The sequence below is a fragment of the Equus quagga genome, chromosome 11 (genome assembly GCF_021613505.1).
Source record: "Equus quagga isolate Etosha38 chromosome 11, UCLA_HA_Equagga_1.0, whole genome shotgun sequence".
Classification (NCBI taxonomy): domain Eukaryota; kingdom Metazoa; phylum Chordata; class Mammalia; order Perissodactyla; family Equidae; genus Equus; species Equus quagga.
This window is the reverse complement of record NC_060277.1, coordinates 90,308,071-90,333,973: the sequence shown is the minus strand read 5'-3', so window position 1 is coordinate 90,333,973 and position 25,903 is coordinate 90,308,071. Positions and strand designations below refer to the sequence as shown.

At 38.3% G+C, this 25,903-nt stretch overlaps 1 protein-coding gene across 9 annotated transcripts; it reads left to right on the top strand.

Moving 5' to 3' along the window:
- The first annotated feature begins 41 nt into the window (after window positions 1-41).
- Window positions 42-25,903, top strand: LUC7L3 (LUC7 like 3 pre-mRNA splicing factor). Of its 9 annotated transcripts, none has more exons than XM_046675610.1 (12): window positions 45-286; window positions 12,449-12,515; window positions 15,479-15,518; window positions 16,053-16,197; window positions 16,585-16,659; window positions 17,669-17,773; window positions 18,706-18,867; window positions 19,265-19,548; window positions 20,202-20,362; window positions 23,705-23,845; window positions 23,951-24,056; window positions 25,394-25,903. In XM_046675610.1, exons 1-12 carry the CDS (start codon window positions 188-190, stop codon window positions 25,425-25,427), a joined length of 1,419 nt encoding a protein of 472 aa, XP_046531566.1. In that variant the 5' UTR covers window positions 45-187; the 3' UTR covers window positions 25,428-25,903. The 9 variants fall into 9 exon arrangements, with proteins under 9 accessions (XP_046531571.1, XP_046531572.1, XP_046531569.1 ...); XM_046675611.1 differs by having other exon boundaries at window positions 24,499-25,903; XM_046675617.1 differs by adding an exon at window positions 13,611-13,696 and having other exon boundaries at window positions 212-286; window positions 23,951-25,903.

The following is a 25,903-nucleotide window of genomic DNA, read 5'->3' as shown; positions in this document are numbered from 1 at the left end:
CGCGGGCGCACGCGCGCGCGTGGCATGCTGGGAAGGCGCCCGCGCGGCGGCCATTTTGTCTTGTCGGCTCCTCTTTAGAGGAGGGTTTTCGGCCTGCGAGTGGGCCGGAGGGGTTGGCGGCGGTGTCGCCGGCGTTTTTTTTGGCGGGTGCCAGGGCTGGTGGGAGCAGCCGCCCGAGGAAAGCACCATGATTTCGGCCGCGCAATTGCTGGATGAGTTAATGGGCCGAGACCGAAACCTCGCCCCGGACGAGAAGCGCAGCAACGTGCGGTGGGACCACGAGAGCGTAAGTCCCGCGGGCTTTGGGCCTGTGCCCGGGCGCCGTGGGGGAGGGGCGGGGAGGGCGCGGGCTGGGCCGCCGGGCCCGCGGCGCGATTTGGGGCCGCGCCGGGGCCGGGTGTCTGACCCCGTGGCCCGGGGAAGGCGGGAGGCCGCCCGGGAGGGAGGAGTCCGCCCGAATCCAGGGATGAGGGATGGGTGGTGGTTGTGGTTGTTGTTGTTTTAGTATCGAGGAAGCCAAAGGGGGCCTCACTAGCACCGAGGAGCACCTTCCTGAGGCGGGGAAACGCGGGAGAGGAAGGAGTATTTTACTACGTCTGGAGGCTGCAGTGTTTTCACCTCGGGAAATAGGGGAAAGGCCACATTCTTCCGTTATTTGGGTTGAGCGGCGTATTTAAACTGAAATTTGTGGCCAGGATTAGTGGTAAAAAATTGTGGCAGTGTATTATTTCAGGAATAGTTTCGTTTCGACGTTTCGGTGGGGAAATAAGATTTTAAATAGAGGATCCTAACTTGGTAGGGTTTGCCGTGATGGTTTACAAGTATTGTTTGTCTGCAGTACGTTGTAGGAAGCCCTGCGTGGAGAGGGCCGTCCAGGCGTTTTCTTCCAGTAAAACTCATGTGATCCTCTTGACCCTGTGAGTAAGGGTAACTGTTGTAAACCCCGTTTGGGGGCGCTCACCCGGGGTCTCTTGGCAAGTTAAAGGGGCGAGCCTCAACCTAATCTTTGTAGGCCTGTGTACTTTCCCCGCTTCTCTGAAGCCAGGTCTGTGCAAATGACCGTAATGTATTTCGAGTGTTTTGAACATGCAGTGTAACGTTTATTTTAGGTCTCACCTGAAGAACAGGTGCAGAATTTAGTCTTACTTGTCTTGCGCTTGTCACTAAACAACGTGGTCATTTAAAGGCAGTTGCTAATGAAAGTACGAAGAAGTAGGCAAATAGACTTTTTAAAGAAATTGCTTCGTCTCTTTAAACATAGGCTGTGGTTAGAGTGAAATTTCTCTTTTGCAGTGCAGGGAAACACGTTGGTGCTAGATGAGTCCTATCTACCTTAAAAAATAACGTGTTTGGCTAAAGCGTTGGGGTGCAACCTGATTGCAAAGTACTATGAAGTGTTAATGGTAGAATTCATTGTGTGGAGTCAAATTCACGCGTTTTGTCATTGACGTCGAGAGTTGAAGCTTTTTAAAAGTGTTTTGTTTTTTTTTTAACGTTTGGGTTTTTTCCCCCACGTGTCAGAAGAGACAGTAACTTTGCTGCATGTCTTGACCGTCTTTCCTTTCTAGGCATTTCTTTGCAACAATGAAGTAAATTTTTCCTTTACCACTTAACTCGGTAGTCTTTCCCTCTAAGCTTTGCAAAAAAAAAAAAAAAGTTAAGATCCAGTTGATGTACAGATAGGGTATTTATCTATTTTGTATTAAAGAGAAAATGGCATTTGATTGCCTGCTCATTAACGGCAGCACCTGTTTGTTCTTCCTTGGTTTTGAACACGTGTTGTGAAGAAACTGGTTTCCTGATGGTATTTTATTGCCACATTGCATTATATGTGACGGGTTTATAACATTAGCAGTGAGGCTCTCAGAATAGCAACTTAGGTTTTTATGTCATCTCAGCTGTAATAAATCTGCTTTCCCTTCTGTTTTAGTGCTTCTCACTGATTTAAACTTTTGGTGCTTGTCACCACAATATCTTATGCGTTTAATGACAGATTTCACTTCATTCTAGGTTCAGGGATTTGAAAAAGTCAGTTGCTGGTGTTTCAGATTCATGTCTTCAGGGAGAAGGTTGGTGTTGACCAGGAACAAAGTGTATGGCCTCATCTAAGTAAGTCAGGATAAAGCTGGGGAAGCTCTTGCCATCACTTCCGGGTCGTTTACATATTCTAATACTGTTGGCTGTTAGTGGAGAAATGTACAACCCCCCAGCATATAGTGTAAGGATTTCACTATCGCTGTAACCTGATATTTCAAAATATTTTTGCATTCCTATTCTATCTGGAAATTTTTCTTTGGCACACTTGGCACTAAATGGGAAAGGCTATTTCAGCTGGGTGGGGTCCTTTTGTTTAACAGTTGAAATGGAAACTTACCTTAGTGTTAAAAGTAGTTCCAGAGTGTCTGTATCTGACCGACCTGTGGAATTTGTTTTAAATGCAGATTTCTTTACTTCACTCCCTAGAGGGAGTAGGTCAGTCTGGGGGAAGGCCCCTGAAAGCTGCATTTTTAAAAAAATGGCCTCACCACCTTTTAAAGCTTGTGAGCTACTGCTTTCTGATCACATGATTAGTCCTGGCTTTTTAATTGTGAGAGTTGGGGAACTCGTTTTTAAGTGAAGGATACACCTGTGGTGCAAATTATCGACCTTTTGTTTATTCATAATAAGGCTATATGTAAATACTCTCAAGGCTCAATGTCCGAAAGTGCTTTATTGGGATTAGTACTTTACAGGCATTTCCAGCTTCTTTGCAGATTGCTACCTCTGGATCTGGAGAAAGTAGTTTTCGGCTAAAGTCAAACCAGCTTTATTACTGCTCAAAGGATTCATTGAGACACCCTTCTGCCTGGGTTATTGTTATTTTACATTTCCTTGAGATTATTACTATTTTTGCATCAAACAGTTGGTTGGTTTGCTCTGCTTTGCTTTGTTAATCCTAAACAACCACAGTCATGAGGAAAGCATATGATTTTTAACTGCCTAGTGTGAGCACCTTTCAGTTAGTGTCCACATGGGAAGATTTCAGTGTTTGCCAGAGAAGGCATTTGGTAGCCTTGTAATTACCTGAATAGTTCACATTGTAGGGAATTGTAAAGTCTGGTCTGGAGCTTTTATTATTATTTATATAAGAGAACAGGAATTTTGTAGTTCAAATTGAGGTTTTTACTTTTTCAACCCGAAAGTGAAATTATTTTACTGTTGACTTAACTCTGATTCTAATAATCCTTAAAATGAAGTTTCCTTCATCATTAATCAAATTCAGGTATGCCCTGTTCAGTGAAGGTTTAATAATTTATGAAGGTAATTGAACTAAATGTTATTTTCTAAAATCTTAAGAATGTTAGGAAATACTGTCATTGATGCTGACAGTTGTTTAGAAAAGAAAAAAACAGTTAAGGCTTCTGTCCATGTTTTTACTTGTGAACATTTTTGTTTTTACATGTAAAAAAGGGATTCAGAGTTTGGGAAGGAAAATTGGAAGCAAAAAATTAATAATTATAGCGCATGACATCTATAAATATTTTACTGGTTTTAATTCAGAGCCACCAAAATGTTCTTTCTGTCAGAAGTATAGGCGTTTCCTACCTTACTCTATGGTACATGGTAATTGTCAGCAGTCTGTGTGTTATATGTGCATATGACTGCTGTTTGTTTTTTCACCCCAAAACAAACAAGGTGAATGAATAGTATAATGAACTCTCCTTGTGCCCATACCCCAGTACAACAGTATCAACACATGGCCAATATTATTTCCTGTATATGCTGTAGGGACATTTCCTTAATATTTGATTGCTTTAGGAAAAATGTGTGTTTATGTATGTATATATATCATTAGATTTGATTTCTTCACTACTGCTTGCTAGGGGAGAAAGTAGTTTAAGTTAGTAATACAGTGCTTCATTGTTTTATGAAATATGTTTAATTTTCTCATTTCTTGTAACTTGGGGAAATTCCTGTATTCATTTATTCAACAAAAATGTTTCACTTTTATGGTAGATAGAATAGTATAGATAACAGCACTTAGCCTGAGAGAACCATCAGTCTGGTGGCAGATAGGAAGGAGTAGATGTGCTTTCATAACACAATGTGATAAGTGCCACAGTGGAGAAAAGTGTGGGGTCTTGAAAAGTACACTTGAGAGGGGCTCCTAACTCAGCCTGGGGTACTTGAGAAAGGCCTCTTCAAGTGACCCTTAAATACTGGGACCTAAAGGATTAGTAGGAATTAGCCAGAGGGAGTGGGAGAGAAGACATGTTACTGGAGGCTGGAGAAAAAGTAAGCCTGAGGAATTGTAAGTAGTGTTATTACCTGGAGCCCGTGGTTGCTTTTGTTGGGGAAGGGGGCATGTGGATGGATGGGCAGGAACCTGGTTTTGAATGGTTTTTATAAATCTTGTTAGAAGTTGGGACTAAATTACATTGGGAAACAGTTGAAAGCTTCTAGGCAGGAGAGAGATGTTTACTCTCTGGCTCCTGTGGAAAATTGATTAAAATTTTACCAAAAGTTTGTGTGGGCAAGGAGAGTGAACCATGACTGCAAAGGTATATGTAATATAAAAGGCATGGAAATGAATGATTATAGAAAGTGTGGTCCTGATATAGCTGAAACATAGTATATGTTATGAGGGACTGGCTCTTTTTGTTATAAATTGTTATATTAAAATTTTTTCTTTTGGGGTTTGTCTTTTTTTTGAAACACGAATTCAGTTCTTTTAGCTAAAAAGAAACATTGCTGCTTTTTTTTCCTACTTATTTATTTTTGAGGAAGATTAGCCCTGAGCTAACATCCACTGCCAATCCTCTTCTTTTGGCTGAGGAAGACTGGCCCTGAGCTAACATCCCTGCCCATCTTCCTCCGCTTTTTTTATCTGGGACGCCTACCACAGCATGGCTTGAATGGCTCCGCACCTGGGATTCAAACCAGCAAAACTTGGGCCCTGAAGCATAACGTGAGAACTTAACGGCTGAGCCGCCGTGCCGGCCCCAGAAACATTACTTCTATCTAGCCTGTTGTAGTCAAAGTTAAACTATTAATGGAAGTGACTAAAGACTACACGTTGAAAGGTATTCTTTTTTTCCCCATCAATAAAGTTTCTGGAAATTCTCGGATTTTAAATGAAAAAATGTACATGACAGCTGAAGTGAAGTTCTTGTCAAGGATCAGATTTACTGTTGCCACCATGATGAATTTAAAATGCCAGTATTTAGATTATCAGAAATAGACATTGAATAAATACATTATGTTTATGACTTGTTTATAAAATGGAACTTGGTGTCTGGTGGAACCAAATACCTATCCAGAGTGGTTAGTAACTTAGAATACCAAAAGAAGCTCTTTAAGGCATCCACAGGATTTTAGGTAGGGACCTATATTTGTTGGTGTCTGTAAAGACGTTTATATGTGATTTACTGATTTGAATTCTTTACTATTTGTAAATGATAAATAGCTGACCTAACCATTAGAGTGAGAAACAGCTAAACATTCAACTGATTTGGGGAAAGCAGTTTAACAAAAGTAATGCAGACAGCATTGAAAATACTTGATTAGCTTAAGCGGGAATTATATTGCTTACTGTTGGGTTCAAGTAGATATAGAAAGATAAAAGTCAATGAGATACTCTTAGTGCACTTTTGTGATTGGTAGTAGTTTAAATTGATGACCAGAATTAATGGTGCCTTGAAGAAGTGAATGCATTAAAAAATGGGTCTGTTTTTGTTAAAAACTGTAAGTCTGGGGCCGGCCCGGTGGCGCATTGGTTAAGTTCTCGTGTTCCACTTGGGCAGCCCAGGGTTCGCCAGTTCGGATCCCGGGTGGGGACATGGTACCGCTTGGCAAGCCATGCTATGGTAGGCGTCCCATATATAAAGTAGAGGAAGGTGGGCGCAGATGTTAGCTCAGGGCCAGTCTTCCTCAGCAAAAAGAGGAGGATTGGCAAATGTTAGCTCAGGGCTAATCTTCCTCAGGGAAAAAAAAAAAAGATGAAAATAAAAAGCTGTAAGTCAGCATTTTCTTAGTTAAATATTTATACTTACTTAAACCCCCCAAAATGCGTAAGTCTTCTTCACATTAAATAATGTCTCATTTAAAGATTGATTCCATTAATATATTGGGAATTGATTTTGCTGTTTTATATTTTCCCTCTGAGTTTAGAACCGTTAAAATTACTTTTTACAGAAGTAAACGTGGTTACTATATAAAAGGTTAGAATTTAACATAGGGATAAACAGTGAAAATCTGTTTTTGCCTCTCCTCTCCATTGCCAAATCCCCCTGAAAAACATAAAAATTGCTCTGTGTGTTTTCAAATCTTTCCTAATAATTTACAGACACATACGCATATATACATATGAGTGAAAGTTGTTAATAGGGTCTAATATATAAATATAATATGTATTTTACAACTTTGACTTAAACTCTGAACTCTTTCCTTGTTGGTACATATAAATCTACCTTAATTTATTTAACGATTTGTTTTCTGCTGGGTGTGTACATTATGTCTAATTCTTTTGCCGTTACCAACCAAGCTGCAGTGAACGTTGTAGTACATGTAGCTGAGTCACTTGTAGTATTGGTTCCTGGAAAGACAATGACTAAGTTAAATGCACATTTTACATTTTGGTGGATGCTGCCAAGTTGTCCCATAGCCCTCTAGTATTGTTTGGAGTGTCATTTTCCCAACACTGTATATAACAACAAATATTGCCTTAAATTTTGACAATTTGACTTTAATATGGTGGAAACTTGCAATTAAAATTTTCTAGTCACGAGCCAGCCCTGATGGCCTAGTGGTTAGAGTTTGGTGCACCCCACTTCAGCGGCCCGGGTTCGGTTCCTGGGTGCAAAACCACACCACTTACATAGAACTAGAGGAGCTTAGAACTGTACACAACTGTCTGCTGGAGCTTTGAGGGGGAAGAAAAAAGGAGGAAGATTGGCATAGATGTTAGCGTAGGGAGACTCTTCCCCTGCAAAAAAATAAAAATAAAAAATTTTTCTAGTTAGATTTCCAGGATTGTGTTTCTCCATTCTCTTAACTGATAGTGAAAAGCCTGCTATTGAGGTTGAACTCTTCTGGTCACTGGTGTTGCCTTAAATTTATCAAGGGATAAATCACAATTACCTTGTGAGAATTCTGGCCTCCACCACCACCCCTTTGTTGCTACTCCTCCCACCTTTGGTTATCAGATTATTAGGGTTTTGATAGACATTTAGTAAAGACTTACTGAATAAAAGACTAAGTGTTAATATTTTTAGTTGAACAGCCGCAATCCCTGGGGAGGGTTAAAAGAAGCTGTCTAAGTGGCTAGAGCTGATTGGATAGAGTAACAAACACCTTGATGTACTGTCACGTTACAGCAGTTTCTTAAGGAGAGTTGAAGTGTGTAAAGAGCACACAAAACCGCATTAGGAAAATGGGTTCTAATCTGGATTCTATAAGTAGCTAGATGCCTTCCAAGCAGGTCATGTGTTTTCTGGACTCAAGTGGGTTGATTGGACTAAGCTACAGGGATCATCTCATTAATCCACAGGCAGGCATGGCATGTCTTATAAGGTCTACATAGTGCCTAAAAACTTTTTTCTTTTTTTTTAAAGATTGGCACCTGAGGGACTGGCCCTGTGACCGAGTGGTTAAGATCGTGTGCTCCACTGGGGTGGCCCAGGGTTTCACCAGTTCAGATCCTGGGCGCAGACATGGCACCGCTCATCAGGCCATGCTGAGGCGGTGTCCCACATGCCACAACCAGAAGGACCCACAACTAAAATATACAACCATGTACTGGGGGGATTTGGGGGTGGTGGGGAAAGATTGGCACCATCTGTTGCCAATCTTTTTTCTTCCCCTTCTTCTCCACCCCCAAGCCTCCCAGTACATAGTTGTAGGTCCTTCTGGCTCTGCCATGTGGGATGCTGCCCTAGCGTGGCGTGATGAGCAGTGCTAGGTCATGCCCAGGATCCGAACCCATGAAACCCTGGGCCGCTGAAGCGGAGCATGCGAAGTTAACCACTTGGCCACGGGGCCAGCCCCTAAAAACATTTTTGAAAAAGTACTGGGTAGTATTTTAAAAATTTGCCCGCTTCTCCCAATTTAACATAAAGTTTAAATTTCACAGTCCCACTATGAAGTATATTTGTTGTCTCCTTTTTTTTCTTACTACGTCTCCTAGCCAAAGTCCCCCAGTACATAGTTGTACATTCCAGTTGTGGGTCCTGGTTGTGCCTTGCGGGACACCGCCTCAGCATGGCCTGATGAGCAGTGCCATGTCTGCGCCCAGGATCTGCACTGGCAAAACCCTGGGCCGCCAAAGTGGAGCATGCAAACTTAACCACTTGGCCATGGGGCCAGCCCCCATTGTCTCCTTTTTTTATATGAGGAAATCAAGGAGCATTACAGTCTATATTCTATAGTGGATAAGTGGCGGCCAGGATTCAGACTCCGCATTTTGTTGCCTCTCCAAGTGTACCTGTCTACACTTGCCTGTTGCATACTCTGTTGTCCGTCTTCTCACGTTTCCTTATACCTAGAATGTCTTGCAACCTTTCCACTTCTGAACTAAGAACCAGTTCAAGCTTCACCATCTGTGATGACTTGATATTCCTGACTAAACTAATTTCCTTTTGTTTCTAGAGTTGCATGTAAATACTAGTACACTCTATTTTTTGGTTTCTGTTTCTGTTCTGTCTTCTACTAGACTAAGCTTTTTTTTTTTTTTAAAGATTTTATTTTTTTCCTTTTTCTCCCCAAAGCTCCCCGGTACATAGTTGTATATTCTTCATTGTGGGTCCTTCTAGTTGTGGCATGTGGGACGCTGCCTGAGCGTGGTTTGATGAGCAGTGCCATGTCCGCGCCCAGGATTCGAACCAACGAAACACTGGGTCGCCTGCAGCAGAGCCCACAAACTTAACCACTCGGCCACTGGGGCCAGCCCCTAGACTAAGCTTTTTGAGGAGTGGGTCTTATTCGTTCTTGTATTTCCAGCATCGGTTTTAGCACATAGTGTTACATGATTGTTGAGATGACATTTTCCACTTTTTAAAATTCAAACCCATTTTAAATTAAAGTCCCATTCAGTACCTATTAGATTTAAGAGTGTGTTCATTCGTATATTTTATTGAAAAACTGATGTAGTACATTTAGATTTAGAGTTTTGATCACTTAGAACCTCCTACCTTTTGGAAAGCCTTATTCATGTAAATAAAACTTTAAATAGGGTCCAGCCCCGTGGCCAAGTGGTTAAGTTTGTGTGCTCTGCTTCGGTGGCCCAGGGTTTCATTGGTTCGAATCCTGGGCGCAGACACAGCACTGCTTATCAAGGCATGCTGAGGTGACGTCCCACATGCCACAACTAGAAGGACCCACAGCTAAAAATACACAACTATGTACTGAGGGGCTTTGGGGAGAAAAAGGAAAAAGAAAATCTTTAAAAAAAACTTTAAATAGCTCTAGAAAATCAGAGGTATTTTAGTTTTAAAAAATAACATTTATTAGACATTTTATGACAAACCTTGAAGCTAGTAGTAATCAGTTTTACAGAACGTTAAGTCACACAATATATGGTAAAGCCCCCAGTCAGATCCAGTGATAAGTGTTATTAAAACTAAGATTTGATAAGTACTATAAGTCCTATGTTGGTATTTCATTACCAAAAATAATTATATGATTTCTTTCCTAGAAATGTTTGAAGTTTGTATTTGCTTATATTTCACAGTCAGAAGGGACCATGGAGATGTGTATTCCTTTTGTTTCAATGATGAGCCTTTTTGAGGATCATGGAGATTGGCCCAGTTTAAACAGAAGGAACAAGTAGTCTTATGTTTATTAGTTATGACAATAAAAGCCCTATTGAAAACAGTAAAATCAGTCTTTAGATAGAATCCACTCCAAAACCCTAGAATATACTTCTGTAAACATGGGAATAGAGATTAAAATAAACTTTGATAAGTAAGTGAAAGTAAAATGCACAGAGGTAGTAAAGTTTCATACCTATGAGGGGTGCACACTAAATTTAGTTTTTAAATTATTATATAACCATACAATTTGTAGCTATAAATAGCACTGAATGCTGGCAATAACTATTACTAAGCTATTACAGATAGCTATTACAGTTGTGGGAAACTTGTTAAATAATTTTTGGGCCCTTGGAACTAGGGTTAATAGTCTGAACAGTAAGTGGCATACTCTTTGTCTCTGTCCTCACTCCCCCAAATAAGAGATTCTTAAATATTTTTTATTTATTTATTTGTTTTGTTTTATTTTATTTTTTGAGGAAGATTAGCCCTGAGCTCACTGCTGCCAATCCTCCTCTTTTTTGCTGAGGAAGACTGGCCCTGAACTAATGTCCGTGCCCATCTTCCTCTATTTTATATGTGGGACGCCTACCACAGCATGGCCTGTCGAGTGGTGCCATGTCTGCACCCGGATCCAAACCAGTGAACTCCACGCCGCCGAGAAGCAGGACGTGTGCACTTAACTGCTGCACCACCGGGCCAGCCCCTTAAATATTTTTTAAAATTGAGTATTTGCGTTGATATTTTATTGTGATACACTTAAAGTGGATGCAAGGTTTAACAAATCATACTTTTTAATAGTTAGAAAAGTATGTACCATTTTTAAACATTTCTTATGACCATTGGAAGTTTGGAAATAATTTGGAAAGACATTGACCATTTGAGCATACAGAGCCTTTTAAAAACATAATTTGTAAGAATGATTTTTAAGTTGCAAAGAGTAATCTTAGAAATGAAGTATGAGAAGAACTTCTAAAGAAAATAGTACATACTATGATGTATGGCTATATATAACAGGATAATATTGATATAAGACTAAATTTGTTGAGGGGCCAACCCTGTGGCATAGTGGTTAAGTTCAGTGTGCTCCGTTTCAGCGGCTCAGATTCATGGGTTTGGATCCCCAGCACGGACCTACACCACTCATCAGTCATGCTGTCGTGGCAACCCCCATATAAAGTGAAGGAAGGTTGGCACAGATGTTGGCTTAGGGCTAATCTTCTTCAGCAAAAAGAAAAAACAACTAAATCTGTTGATCAGACAGTCATTTTTGTTTTTCATGACCTTAATTCCTCTGGACTCAGCTTATGGAACCACATTGCTTCAGACAAGCATAAAATAATTGACCTTTGAGGCAGAAAACAATCTATTGTAGATTTAACATCCAGTACTAAGTGTCTAGAAAGAACTCTCATTCAGTCTTAAATTTAACATCTCTCTTTTTTCATATGTCATAGTTGCACAGTTGTGCATTATCTAACAGTGGGATATGTTCTGAGAAATGCATTTATTAGGTGGTTTTGTCATTGTGTGAACATCATAGAGTGCACTTACACAAACCTATCTGGTCTAGCCTGCTACACACCTAGGCTATATGGTGCTAATCTTAGGGGACCACTGTTGTATAGGTGGTCCATTGGTGACCGCAATGTTGTTATGTGGCACGTGACTGTACATTGATAATCTACCCAGTAACAATGAAGTCTTTAGTACGTGAAGAAAGGAAGATATTTTGAAGTTTCACCTACAAGTTTTGGTTTGCAGTGTTGTAGAATTAAATATAGGATAGAGAGGTCTTGGAATATATATGAAGGAGTTACAGAACTACCAATGGAAGAAAATTAAAAGTCGATTTCATGTTAATAGTTTTCCCCCCATACCATTTGGTAAAGTACTGGCGTGTATGAAAATATCCAATACGTTTTAGAGCCTGTTAAAGGATCTCTTAAGTGAAAATAGTGAACGAAATTGCTTTAAATGAATATTATTTGTAATTTAGATAATGATTCCCAAATCCTAATCTGTAAATTGGTTCTGGTCTTTTAACAAAGTTAGAGCGATAAGAACAGTGCGATGTGTTTTGTTTTTAAATGAAAATAAACATTTTCCTTTCTTCTGGATGTCATATTTGTTGTTGCTATGGGAAAGGGGCAGTAGTTAAAAGAAGGTAGAAAATGCTGGTAAATCTTTCAGTCATGTACATATTTTACTGAAATCCAGGAGTCTGAAAGTCACTAATTTACCTAACTAATATGGTTTAACAAATGAGATTGTTCTTATACTTGATTGAAAGATGAAGACCAAGAAATGATAAAATAGTTATTTGGCACCCTTTTCCAATATGGTTTTAAAACTGAACAATTTTAAAAAGTCAAGTACCTTGGGGCTGGCCCAGTGGTGTAGTGGTTAAATTTGAGGACTTTGCTTTGGCAACCCAGAGTTTGCTGGTTTGGATCCTGGGTGTGGACCTACACACAGCTCGTCAAGCGACGTTGTGGTGGTGTCCCACATACAAAATATAGGAAGGTTGGTACAGATGTTAGCTCAGGGACAATCTTCCTCAAGCAAAAAAAAAAAAAAGATTGGCAACAGATGTTAGTTCAGGGCCAATCTTCCTCACCAGAACAACAACAACAACAAGTACCTTTGTTTTTCTTCACTAGGTTTGTAAATATTATCTCTGTGGTTTTTGTCCTGCGGAATTGTTCACAAACACTCGTTCTGATCTTGGTAAGTAAATTTTCTGTGTAACTTTATCAAATTTATGATTAAGGAAAACTAGTACTTTATGATTCTGAAAAGCAGTTTTCTCTTAAAGCTTTGTTGATAAAGTAATTTCTTTCCTGGATTAGCTTTTTGTAATAAATAAATGCCAGTCTAATTAAACATGGTGGCTTAATTGAACATACGTGTCTATTTCCACTACGTCCCAAAACCCCTCCAATAAAATGAAAGTGTAAAAAAAAAAGAAGGTGTAATTGGAAGAGGAGCTAACATTAGACATGTCAACAAATGTTTGGAAGATAACAAGTGGATGGAAGAGTAGCAGCAAACTCAACAGAGCAGAGAAACCTGTACCCTAAAAGCCTGCAGAAGGGGATATTACACAGAAGTGAATGTTTGATCAGTAGAACCCTGGGCAGGCTCAGGGTTTGGAGGCACCAGGGATCAGAGAAGGCAAAGTTGAGTCATGGGGATGAAATTACGAGAAATTAGTCTAGTTCATGGTTTCTCAGCCTTAACATTTGACCTTTTGAGCTGGATAATTTTGTGTTTTAGGGGTCCATCGTGTGCATTGTAGGATGTTTAGCAGCATCCGTGGTCTCTACCCACTAGATAGGCCAGTAACCCCCTGCAGTTGTAATCCCCTCCAGGCATTGCCACATGTCTCTGGGGGGCAGAGTTGCCCCCTCTTGAGAACAACTAGTCTAGGTGGTCAGACTCTTAAGACCTGTGCATCTGGTGATTCTGCCTCTCCCAACCCTACGCCTGAGGAGACTAGGGTAATTTTCTGGAGAAATTGGACTAAAGAAACTCTAGTTCATCCGAACCACAAAATGCAAAAAATATAATTGACTATTTCTTCTCCCATGGGTGGTACATAACTAGTATCATTCTAGAAACATCAAAGAGAACTTAATTCATTAAGCACAATGCTTGCCCTAGAGCATTAGGAGGACATTAGGACTGGACAAGTCTAGATAATGGGATCCTAGATACTGCACAGGGCAGTAATGAGTGAAAATGAGACTATAAGAGAGATTAAATGAGTCTGTATTCTTAATAGTGGGGTTTTCCCATTCCCTTCCTCTGCCCTGTTCCTAGAAGGATACAGCCAGATGTTTTTCCCCAGGCAGAAGAGAAGAGGATTCTTTAGAGAAAGTGAACAGTTCCAGAGAAGTGATCTACAGGTACTGACCCTTGGGGACTCTCCTAAAAGAAAGTCTTGCCTGATTTTCCTGTGGTAAAGCCCATTAGTTGACAAAACTGCCTGTGCATACCAGCTTTTAGGCAGATACTGGAAGTGTTTTGCCAGCCGAGGAACAACAGTCAGACATTTGAAGAAAACCTTCGACACGAAAGACTAACAAAACCAACAGAAAAAAAGAATTTAGTGGAAGTAGAGATCATGGGGAAAGCAGAAGAAAAAATTTGTGTCTTAACTAAAGTTAGTATCCTCAGAGAAAGTGAGGATAACAGGAAGATTAGGATGCTATATAAAAAGGGAATTTTTGAAAAACCAAAAAGAGCTCTTGGAAATTAGAACTGGAGAAATCTGAAATCAGTGGAAAGTTTTGAGAATAAAATCAAGGAAATTTGTTGGAATATTGGGTAATTGGACCGAAAAGATTAAAATTAGAAAAAACTCTATCAGTCCAGTGCTCTAATAGCTGATTAAGAGTTCTAGGTAGGGGAAACAGAAGGGAAGAAATTGAAAAATTTGCAGTACTGAAGGATGTTAGTCTCTAGATTGAGTGGGTCCTTCAAGTGCTTAGCACAATAAGTGAAAAAAGATCCATACCAAGGCACACCGTTGTGAAATTTCAGAACACCAGGGATGGGGGTGGTGGGGCACACAGGATCATGAATCACAGTGGCCTCAGGTTTGTCAGTAACAACACTGAAAGCTTGAAGACATGGGAGAAACACCCTCAGGATTCTGAGTGAAAAAATATTTTTACCTAGGTTAGCTATATAGGCAAACATCAAAGTATGAGGGTGAAAAAAGACCTTTTCAGGCATGCAATGTCTCAACAAATTTATCTCCCATGAGCCTTTTCTCTGGAAACTTCACCAAGATATGGCCATAACCCAAGAAGGAGGAAAAACGACATCCAGTAAACTGCATCCAATATAGACCCGAAAAAGAATTTCTCAGGAAGACAACTCTATTAGTGAGCTTAGGAAATAAGCAGCCCAGACTGAAGCAGGACAGAAAGCTTATGGAAGAAAATGAAGCTGATTATCTGGTATAGTTTGAATCTTGAGGGAAATTAGTATTGAGATAGTTTCTATAGTTGAGTTAGTGTTTGAGAGGAATTTGGAAATGGATCCATAGAAAACTAAACAAATGAAAAAATTACAATAAAAGTATGAAGTTTATCAAAATTGTTATAATGCACCTTTTGTTTGGCTCAGCAGTTAATAGTATTGCATAGTCAGAATATAAACACTGAGTGTTTATTTAACCTAAAATTTTAATGTCTAAGATGAACCAAGAAAAAGCAAAATAAGCATAGAATTTAGAAATAGGTAAAAGGGTTAAAATTGGTTGCCTTTTGGAGGTGGGAGGGGGTAGGACTAGGGTGCTAGCCTTGTACTATTTGACTTCATGTGCAGATACTTGAAATTAATAAAGTGTCAGCGGTGGTTCAGATCAGTGGTCTGCCCTCATCCTAGTTCTTTTCATGAGTGGCAGTGAGGAACAGTTTTCTCTTTCCTCTCACTCCCTCTTTTCTTACCATATTGTAGTTGCTCTCCATTATACTGATCTTGAAGGTGAACAGTTTTCGTGTGCCTAACTTGGGCATGTTGCTTCATGATTCAGTAGGCTCAGTTTAGGTGTCTACAGACTACTCAGTGATTAAAAAGGAAGTTTTTTCCTTTTTTTAAAAAAAACTTTTGGCAAGAGAAAAGGTTGTTGATGTCACCAATAATTGCTACATTCATATCTCTCATTCTTTTTTTTTCAGGTCCATGTGAAAAAATTCATGATGAAAATCTACGAAAACAGTAAGTTACCTTTTTTTGGTCATTTTTTTCCTCCCTAGTCATTATTGAAGAAGTAATTGGAATTAGTGTAAAATCAATGTCTGGCGGAGGTCCTATTCATTACCTGGGGGTGGTAGAAAGTCATAGAGCTTCAATAATGATACTGATAGCCATCATAGAAGTGCATACTATATACCAAGCATAAAGCCCAAGCTTTTTTATTTTTTTCTTTTTTAAAATCACATTTGCCTTTTTAACAGCCCTGATTTGATAGACGAGACGAGACCTGTCCTGGGTCCACGGTCACAGATCCACTGTAGTGGTAGAGCTGGTGTCTGAGCACCCAGATTGTAAAATCTGTGCTCCTAACCACATATAAAGCTAAATACTGCCTTCCATTTACTGGGATGAGGGACAACCAGAAAGTTACTTATACACCTGGTTTACTCTTCAGCCTAAATGCAACAGTCCATGAGACTAGTTAAGATATAATGTGTGAGTTGTAATGGATAAAGATTTGGACAGGAAATATTGCATGTTTATCATTTTTATCAGGTATGAGAAGAGTTCTCGTTTTATGAAAGTTGGCTATGAGAGAGATTTTCTGCGATACTTACAGAGCTTACTTGCAGAAGTAGAACGTAGAATTAGACGAGGCCATGCTCGTTTGGCATTATCTCAAAACCAGCAGTCCTCTGGGGTGAGTATGAAGTTAATTTACAGCCTTTATAAAGTGTCCTTGTTCTCTGGAGACCCAGAGACCTCCCTAATATTGAAACTTGTGTTCAAGTTCATTTATTACTTTGTGTTCTTTTAGAATGATTTAAAACTTAGAAGGCGTTCATTTTTCTTAGTCTTTATTACTTTATTAGTAAATATAATATTGATTTTGCTGATCTTAAGATTTTTCTCTTAAATATCGGTAACTGACAAAATATGTAATTGATGAACAGAAATTGAAGATAATAGAGTTACTATCCTTGTGATTCAACATTTTAACTATTAGATACAAATATTATGTATTTTATGTGAGAGTTTGAATATTTCTTTTTTACTTGTTGAAAATACCTTTTATTGTCTTCAATAGGCAGCTGGCCCAACAGGCAAAAATGAAGAAAAAATTCAGGTTCTGACAGATAAAATTGATGTACTCCTGCAACAGGTGAGAATTGTGTGCATTAATGTCAGAAAGTACTTGAAATAGACACTTAGCCAAAGAAGATAGAATGATGGCAGTTAAGTGTATGTAAAGGTGCTCAGTGTCATAGTCATTATGGAAATACAGAATAAAACCACAGTGAGATACTTATTGTATACCTATTAGAATGGCTAAAATTAAAGAAACTGCCCATACCAAGTGTTAGTGAAAATGTGGGCAAACTGGAACTATCATATATTGTTGATGGAATTTAAAATGGCACACCCAGTTTGGAAAACAATTTATCTGTTTCTAAAAAAGTTAAAAGATGCACCATGAGCCATTCCTCTCCTAGATATTTACCCAAGAGAAATCAAAACATATAGTTTACACAAGAGTTGTATACCAATGTTTGTGGCAGCTTTAGTCATAATAGGCAAAAACCCTAAAAAAACTACAACTCAAATGTCTATCAACAGCTAAATGAATAAACAAATTGTCATGTATTCATGCAGTGGAATACTACTCCATAATAAAAAGGAATTAACTACGTGTAACAGTATGAATGAATCTTAAGATAATTAGGCTGAGTGAAAGAAGCCAGACCAAAAAAAATAGGAATAAAAAGTGGATGGTTCCGTGTATATAAAATTCTAGAAAATGCAAACTAATCTGTAGTAACAGAAAGCAGATCATTGGGTGCTTGGGGAGGAGATAGTACAATGTAAGAGACAGGAGGAAACTTTTTGGGGTAAGGGATGCGTTCATTATTTAGATAATGGTGTTGGTTTTATGGGGTCAAAACTTAGCAAATCATGTTCCTTAAAAATGTACGGTCTATATTGCATGTCAAGTATACTTCATTAATGTTGTGAAAAATCAAAAGGGTAAATTAAACCCAGAGGTTTCAGTAAACAAAACCAAACAAAAATTCCATTTAACAACCACTGAAAGCAAGTGAAGCTTGAGGAAGAGAGTTCCTGGGTAGTTTGGTTAGAAAGGAGTCTTGACTGCTTTTTTTTATCCCCCTTAGATTGAAGAATTAGGATCTGAAGGAAAAGTAGAAGAAGCCCAGGGAATGATGAAATTAGTTGAACAGTTAAAAGAAGAGAGAGAATTGCTTAGGTCTACAACCTCGGTAAGTAGCAACCTCATTTTGATTTACCCATACTGTTCACTGTGAATTAGTAGGACCTATTCCTATTTGAGAACCTTTGTAAACAATTTTCTGACGTCCTAAATCAAGAGTCAAGCAGCTTTATCTTAAAGGGCCACATAGTAAATATTGTAGGTTTGCAGGCCACAAGGTCCCTGACAGCTACTAGGCTCTGCCTTTATATCATGTATAAAGCAGCTTTAGACAATACATAAACAAATGGGTGGGACTGTTCCAATAAAACTTCATTTACAGAAACAAACCTCTACCTGCTGCCTTCCCAACCCATGTCTTGGGTCATAAGTATTCATTTGTTCCTGGGTTTTATTTTATTTTTTGTTATGATAAATTACTCAGTACATATTTACCTCAGCTCAAAATTAGTATACTCTTAAAATATCTTCTGCCTTCTTACCTGTTTTAATTAGAGAATCTAATATACATGTTTTGGATATTGATGGTGGAATATAATTGATCATTGGTTCTCAAATATTGAATAGGATATGTTCAGATTACACTCAATGAGTTAATTTCCCTAATAATTTTGAAAAGCATTTTTAATATGGAGGCCACACCTTTAGCCTATTGAACCTAAGTAAGAACTGAATTCAGACTAAAATAAGTAGCTTTCTGAAAGGTAGTTTAACTTTTTCAAGGTGATGTGGGTAATTCAGCGGTTGCAGTTGAGTGATGAGATCTCAACACTTCCTGGATGATATGGAAAGTTGGTTGCTGTTGCCATGCTTCCTCTCTCTAAAAGATGACCAGTTGCTGCTCAGTATTATGGCTTTGGGGAAATGGAAGGTAGCAATTCACAATATTAGAAATCTATTCTAAATATTAAGTATTTTGGGGGGGATTTATTTATTCTCTCTTCCTCAGATATTCTTATAATAATTGATTTGTCATTTCAGACAATTGAAAGTTTTGCTGCCCAAGAAAAACAAATGGAAGTTTGTGAAGTGTGTGGAGCTTTTTTGATAGTAGGAGATGCCCAGTCCCGGGTAGATGACCATTTGATGGGAAAACAGCACATGGGCTATGCCAAAATTAAAGCTACTGTAGAAGAATTAAAAGTAAGTTTCTTCTAAACGTGTATTTTAGCTATAGCTCATGTTATATTTTATTATGGCAAATAAATGATCACACAGAGACAGAAACCTCATTGATGTTTTACTGATGTGTATTATTTGAAGCAGTGATAATACATAGGAAATTTTGCTGTTCATCAGATTATCAAAGCACTGTATTTTCTTCACTCTTTAGTGCCAGGAATTTGGGGGAAAGAATATTCCTTAGGATTTAGTCAAGTAATGGTTTCTTGTGTTCATACATGATGTTGGAGTTTCTGCATTTCCCTTTCAGGGCATCAGATTCCGTAAGTTGGTCTGCAGATGCCTCCCCTTAGGTAACTGTTGTTTGACAATGTCTTTAAGGTTATAGTTATATAAAAATCAAACCTAATTTCTTCAGGAAAAGTTAAGAAAAAGAACTGAAGAACCTGATCGTGATGAGCGTTTAAAAAAGGAGAAGCAAGAACGAGAAGAAAGAGAAAAAGAACGGGAGAGAGAAAGGGAAGAAAGAGAAAGGAAGAGACGAAGAGAAGAGGAAGAAAGAGAAAAGGAAAGGGCTAGAGACAGAGAAAGAAGAAAGAGAAGTCGTTCCCGAAGTCGGCACTCAAGCCGAACTTCTGACCGAAGATGCAGCAGGTCTCGGGACCACAAAAGATCACGAAGTAGAGAAAGACGGCGAAGCAGGTACATAGAACACATGAGACAGTGCCCGGCACGTAGTGAGCGTGCAGTAAACAGTATTAATTACTAGTGTTATTCCTTGGAACTTGGGAAGCTCTTAAGTATTGTTAAGCACTAGGATGGATTATGAGAGTTGAGTCAGTAAGAGCAAGTCCGTCTTCAAGTTTCCCACCAGTATTAGGGGGTTTGATGCTATCTTATTAGGAGGTCAGTGTACCCAGGTGGTCTCTTAAGTGCTTCTCTTCTCATTGATTTTAAGAAGATAGTTAAATTATTAGTTATGTTGAGTAAGGTTACCTACTTTTGCTTTGAACAACATCAAGCGCAATATAAGAACTAAAATGTCATGTAACTAATTCTTTAAAAACATGAAAAAATAAATTTTACCGTTTTAATTAGAGTTGTGATTAAAGAAGAGGAGTCTTAAAGAGCACAGTGATAACTATGTGAGCAATATTTGAAAAATTGAAGTTAGAAAGATTTGCAGTAATTTTCAGTTAAGATTTCTAATATAAATATGTTTTAGTAGTAGATTCTATCCATTTGCCTTTTAAGGGTAAGTTTTGCTTAATCTTGTTAATTGTTCAATATATAATTCAAGATTTTTCCTCACTGTAATACCAGCTGAAGTTGCTTTCCTTTTGTTTTAAATTAAGAAGTAGAGATCGACGAAGAAGCAGAAGCCATGATAGATCAGAAAGAAAGCATAGATCTCGTAGTCGGGATAGAAGAAGATCAAAAAGCCGCGATCGAAAGTCATATAAGCACAGGAGCAAAAGCCGGGACAGAGAGCAAGATGGAAAATCCAAGGAGAAAGGTTAGTTTGTGTGAGAATTTCATTCAGTAAGAGACTGTTTCACACTCTTGTCTCCCCACTTACTTTTCTTTGGCCCTAGACAGAGTTCCATGTCAAGCTCTATTCCTTTTCCCTTAACAAAGTCCTTCACTAAGAGGCAGGCATTATTTTCCCCTCTCCTCTGATTTGTGAGAATGACAGTTACCCTGATGTTTTTCTTAGTACATGTCAAAACCACATTTTTCAATTTATAAGCTGAAGTTTTATCGTCTAGATTCTTCCAAGTATTGCATTATCTTTCAGGGTTATTAGGCTGTAGAATTTATTAACTTGGTTATTGGCAACCTTTTTTTTAATCTGCAGTGTTCCATAATATGTCTTACAGAGTAAATGTGTATTGGTCCTCATGTACAGTGTTCATTTAAGTCAGTAATTAACTTCTAAGGTCACAGAAGTTGAATAGCTTACATGTGTTTTAACCATCTTTTCTATTGAAACAACATGCTGTTTTCCCTCTCCTTTCTTCTTTGGTTTTCTGTGGTGTTCCAGTAGCTGGTTCACTGCGCGCTATTAGTGGACCTTTTCATTTTGTGTTTGGCATGTTTTCACAAGGATATTGTCATCTTTTAACTTAGCCTTTACTGAAAGATAATTCTTTCAATCATCAGGGTCTCTTTTCTGCATTTTCTTCAGATTCTTTGAGCATCTTTCATTTTGTATTGACTGGGCTGTTCTGCTTTGCATGGTTTTTAGGAATGAGAGAAAGGACCTATTTTCTAATTTTCTTGGCTCTGCTTGTTCCATCCTGTTCTGCCTGTGTTCATGTTTGATCACCAACATAATATATGTGCTGCTGGGCTTTATTTGATAGTCATTTCTGATTTTCTTTTATGGAACTATCGTATAGTTTTTGTTTTTTTGTGGGTTTTTGAGGGCTAGGTTTTGGCTAGACTGAGTTAGAGGACCAGCAGCACAAACAGTGGACATACTTTTTGATCTTCTGCTTTTATTTTTCCTTAAAAAGTACACCTTCTCTTTTAAAAATATTTGCGTATATTGCCCTTTTCTACAACATGGAGCAAATGTTAAAAAGTAGCAAACAAGGATGATTTTTAAAACCTACTGTCATGAACTTTAGTATTTACCATTTAAGTTCAGAAATTACTTCTGCATTTCAAAAAACAATTGCTACAAAACGTTGACTGATTTTTACATTGGTTTTAAGAAAGTTTCACTCAACCTTTTTGCAAGATTTTCTGTGCAATGTATTTTGGGGTGACGGGTCAACCCTCAAGAGCCAGTTATAAGGTGTCAGATCAAATCGGTCACTTCTCTTTGAGAACTAAAGCTCTTTGCCGTACCATCATTCGTGTCACTTGACATAGTTGGATTGGTTCTCAGGGACAAGAGCTAGCTAGCCTTCATGACTATCTGGGATTAAGTTGAGCAGTAAATGGCGCTGGCCTGACTCAAAACAGGTGTGTTAGTGTAGTTTCTCGAGAGAGCAAAAAAGATGTCCTGAGTTGCTCAGCTGTAATCCTAATTGTAATGATGACGTTGTGGAATTTAATAAAACTTTTAAGTAAAATAAGCTGCGTTGGTTTAGATTATGGATAAACAAGGATTTTCCTGATGCGATGCGGAGGAAGGAGAGAAGACTTGATTCAGAGAAAACTCGGCATCAGGTCCATCTTGAAAGATTGGATATGCCGTTATAGATTTATCATAAACTTTGGGATCTCTTTTAGAAGTCATGATTTACTGGCTTTTGAACATGCCATCTAGCTATTCAGGCACTCACAGGTATACAGATGACTGAAAGCTTGAACTCTGAGGCCACGTCGGAGCAGTAGCAAGCATTTGATTGTAGCAAATGAGTGAGAGGGAGTTCACTACTCCAGGTGCTCTGATGGAAGCAGTTCATCTGACTCCACAAATGAAAAGTGGTTTCTCACACAAATCTGTCCTTACCACCAACCAGTATAGGGTGCTCTCTTTGTCTAGAGAGTTTTCCTTTTTTAAACCATAGCCCTAAAATCCACTACACTTTGTGGATGTCCTTAGGACTATTAAGATCTACCATATTTACATAGGGCAGAAGATAAGATTATTGGACTGACTACTAGTCCTCTACGGGGCAACAAGACGACTCTTCCTCATTGAAGCTACCTGTGCACCGGAGAAGCCCATAAGGCACAAAGGGAGGACTTTCCCACAAGGTCAGTTAGAGCATACTGTACTGGCACAGTTCCCATAAGTGGACAGATAGACATGAAGCAAGTCCTGCAGTCAGTTCCATGGACGTTGCTTCGTGCATCCTGCAAGTGTTATGGACTGAACATGCTCCTTCACATAAGATCTTCAATTCTTACACTCTTGAATGAGTGCCCCCCCCCCCCCCCCCCCCCCGCCTTATTTTGTTTTCATTGCCAGTTATTTGATGTTGTGTCTTAACAGCTTTGTCCAGAATCTGTAGAGGGTTCTGCTTCTCTTAAAATGTCTTCCTGTCTTATGAACAACTCTGCTAGCCCAGCTATTCTTAACTTAAAGGTTTAAGGGGAAAAATAATTCTTCCAGAAAGTTTGTAGTTTGCTTTAACGTTTCTGTAGAAGTCTTTTGTAGGCAATACTTGGATCTAAAAAAATCTAGAATATGCTTGCTCTGTGTACCACTCTTTGCCTCTAGTCGGTTTCACCATTCCAAAGACAATGGGGAAAAGTTGAGATTTACTTTTTTCATTCTTTGTTTGCAGCTGAGTTGAATTTTAATTTCTCCTTTTGGAAAAACAACTCCCAGATGGCATATATATTACTTTTCTTAGCAAAGCACTGAAGTTCAGTACTTGGAATGGGATTTAAGATCCCCTTTCTTTCATTGGCTTGTCTCTCTTGGGTATTCAAATATACATATGTATGTAACCTGTACATTTAAAAATAGTTGGAGAAATATGCCTGTCAGCTTTTTTTGCTTTTGTAGTTACTATTTTTACCTAAGTTAGTGATTTACTTCATGTGAACGCAGTTTTTGCCCGTTTCTTTTGTATGTTCTTTATCACAAATGAAATTTACTTTCAAATTTTGTATTGTGCAGTGATTTGGAGTTCCTGTAGTTAATAGCGTCTCACCAATTTGAGGGAGTTTGCCCACTATTTTACCTTTTGTTTTCCCTTAATTCCCCATCGTACCCTCTTCCTCCTCTGTAAATTGCAAATTTTATCCCTTTGATAGATTCACCAAACTGTGTTACTTACAGTCTGTGGGAAATGATTGTCTTTTCATCTCTCAGTTGTTTCGCTTTTCTAAGTGTCATGTCTGTATTGTATTTTGCTTTAAAATCCATGGTCACTGTCTTCTTTTATGGCAGAAAAGAGGGGATCTGATGATAAAAAAAGTAGTGTGAAGTCCAGTAGTCGAGAAAAACAGAGTGAAGACACAAACACTGAATCAAAGGAAAGTGATACTAAGAATGAGGTCAATGGGACCAGTGAAGACATTAAATCTGAAGGTGACACTCAGTCCAATTAAAACTGATCTGATAAGACCTCAGATCAGACAGAGGTAAGTGTATTGTTTCTCACTTTGATTAGGGCTTTTTGTTACTGTTTGACAGTGCAGCGTAAGTATGCACAGATGAAGATGGAACTAAGCCGAGTAAGAAGACATACAAAAGCATCTTCTGAAGGAAAAGACAGTGTAGTCCTGCAAAACATTTTGAGGTACATTGTTTTGTCTCAGCTATTTTGTAGCAGACTCGTGCCCCCGTTAGTGTGCCTCTTTGGAAATTATTGACCACGTTTGTAATATAGTCGCCATTGAAAAGTTAATTATCCTTTTTTTAGGGATTTTGCTGTCATTTCTTTTTTTTTTTAATAAAAAGGTTGAACTGTTTTTTTTTTCTTTTTGGTATTAAGTCCATCTTGTGTTGGTACATTGGCAGAGACATATGCTTTAAAAACTTAAATATTTCTGAGGCACATGTTGGACTACTTTGTTTTAATTAAACTGCTAGTATTTCTTTGTCAAGGATGTTTCTAGTTTTTTGCTTTATTGCCTTGCATTCTAATGCAGTTTGTTCTGTAACTCGAGAGCCAGTAGCATTGGATTGATGGAAGTGTAGGGTTTATGAATTATTGCAGCTGACTACCATACCTCACACAGCGTTGGTGTTGTGAGCGGCCCATGAAAAGCCAAATTAAAAATCAAGGATTCAGTCAAACTAAGCAGGTACTCATGCCAGGTACTCCTTTCTCTACCCACATCCATGTTTGAATGCTATTGCCTGTGATCTTTACGCTTAACTGTTGTGTATCCTTTTTGTTCTTTACAAGAAGCACAGAGGGGTTTTTTGTGTATTGTGTGAAAACTTATAAATCAAATGTTAACAGAATGGAATTTTTTTTCAACTGTATGTAGGGATGCAGTGGTGCCCAGAATTAGATATCTTTAAAGAATTTTAAATACAATAAACACTTCATATTATTCGCCTTGTTACATTCAATGCAATTCTCAAGTCTTTAAGAGGTATGTGTTTAATATTTCCTACTGTGTAGGAGAATTTGCAGTCCTCCATAGATACACAGGAATAGTCACTGGCTGATACACTTACAGCAGCAGTGAATAGTAAGGACAGACACCTTCAATCTGTGAAATACAAAGAACGGATCAACCATATAGGATGAATTTGGGTTTTTAAAGAACTATTAAATTCAGGTTTTATAAGAGTTCTTAAAACCTGTGAACTGTTCATTCTTTGGGCTAGTGGCATGGGATAAAATATTCCTAATGAAAGGAAGTACAATTAGTTGATTTGTCAATGGCATTCCTTGTCTAGGACAGTAATATAGTGTTATGTGTGTGAGCCATTCACACATAGGCAAGCATACACAGGCACATGGCTTTAAGACCGCACTGATGCCTTGATAATTAAAAAGAATACAAACAATCCATATACATATATTAATTAGCAGTTAGTGACTGGGCCAACACTTAGTCATAAAAATTTGCCTTTTATGTGTTGTCTAATTATCATTTTTCCCCAAATTTTGCATTGTAGGACTACTGTTCGAAGATTTTTGGAAGAATACTGAAAACGACATAAAATGAAGATCGACATTAAAATGAGGTGAAAGAAAACTATAGTGGCATAGAAAAAGTATAAAGCTCAGTTAGTTGTTTGTTTTTTTTTTTAATTAAAAATTAATTCAGGACTGATGTGACCTACCAGATTTCAGAACATGTGTTAATAGCATATATATGCCACTGAAAACTTAGGTCCTGTATCATATTTTTTTCTTTAAGACTTTTTAAGAAATATTACTTAACATGTGGCTTGCTCAGTGTTTAATTGCAAGTTTTCATTCTTGGACTTTGAAAACGGGATTAAACGTTAGTATTTGTGTGAATCAGACTAAGTGGGATTCCATTTTTACAACTCTGCTATACCTAGCCTTTGGATTTAGAAGTGAAAATAAAGTATCTCTGACTTTCTGTTACAAATTTGATTGTCTCTGTCATTGAAAAGTTTTAGTATTAATCTTTTTCTAATAAAGTTATTGACTCTGAA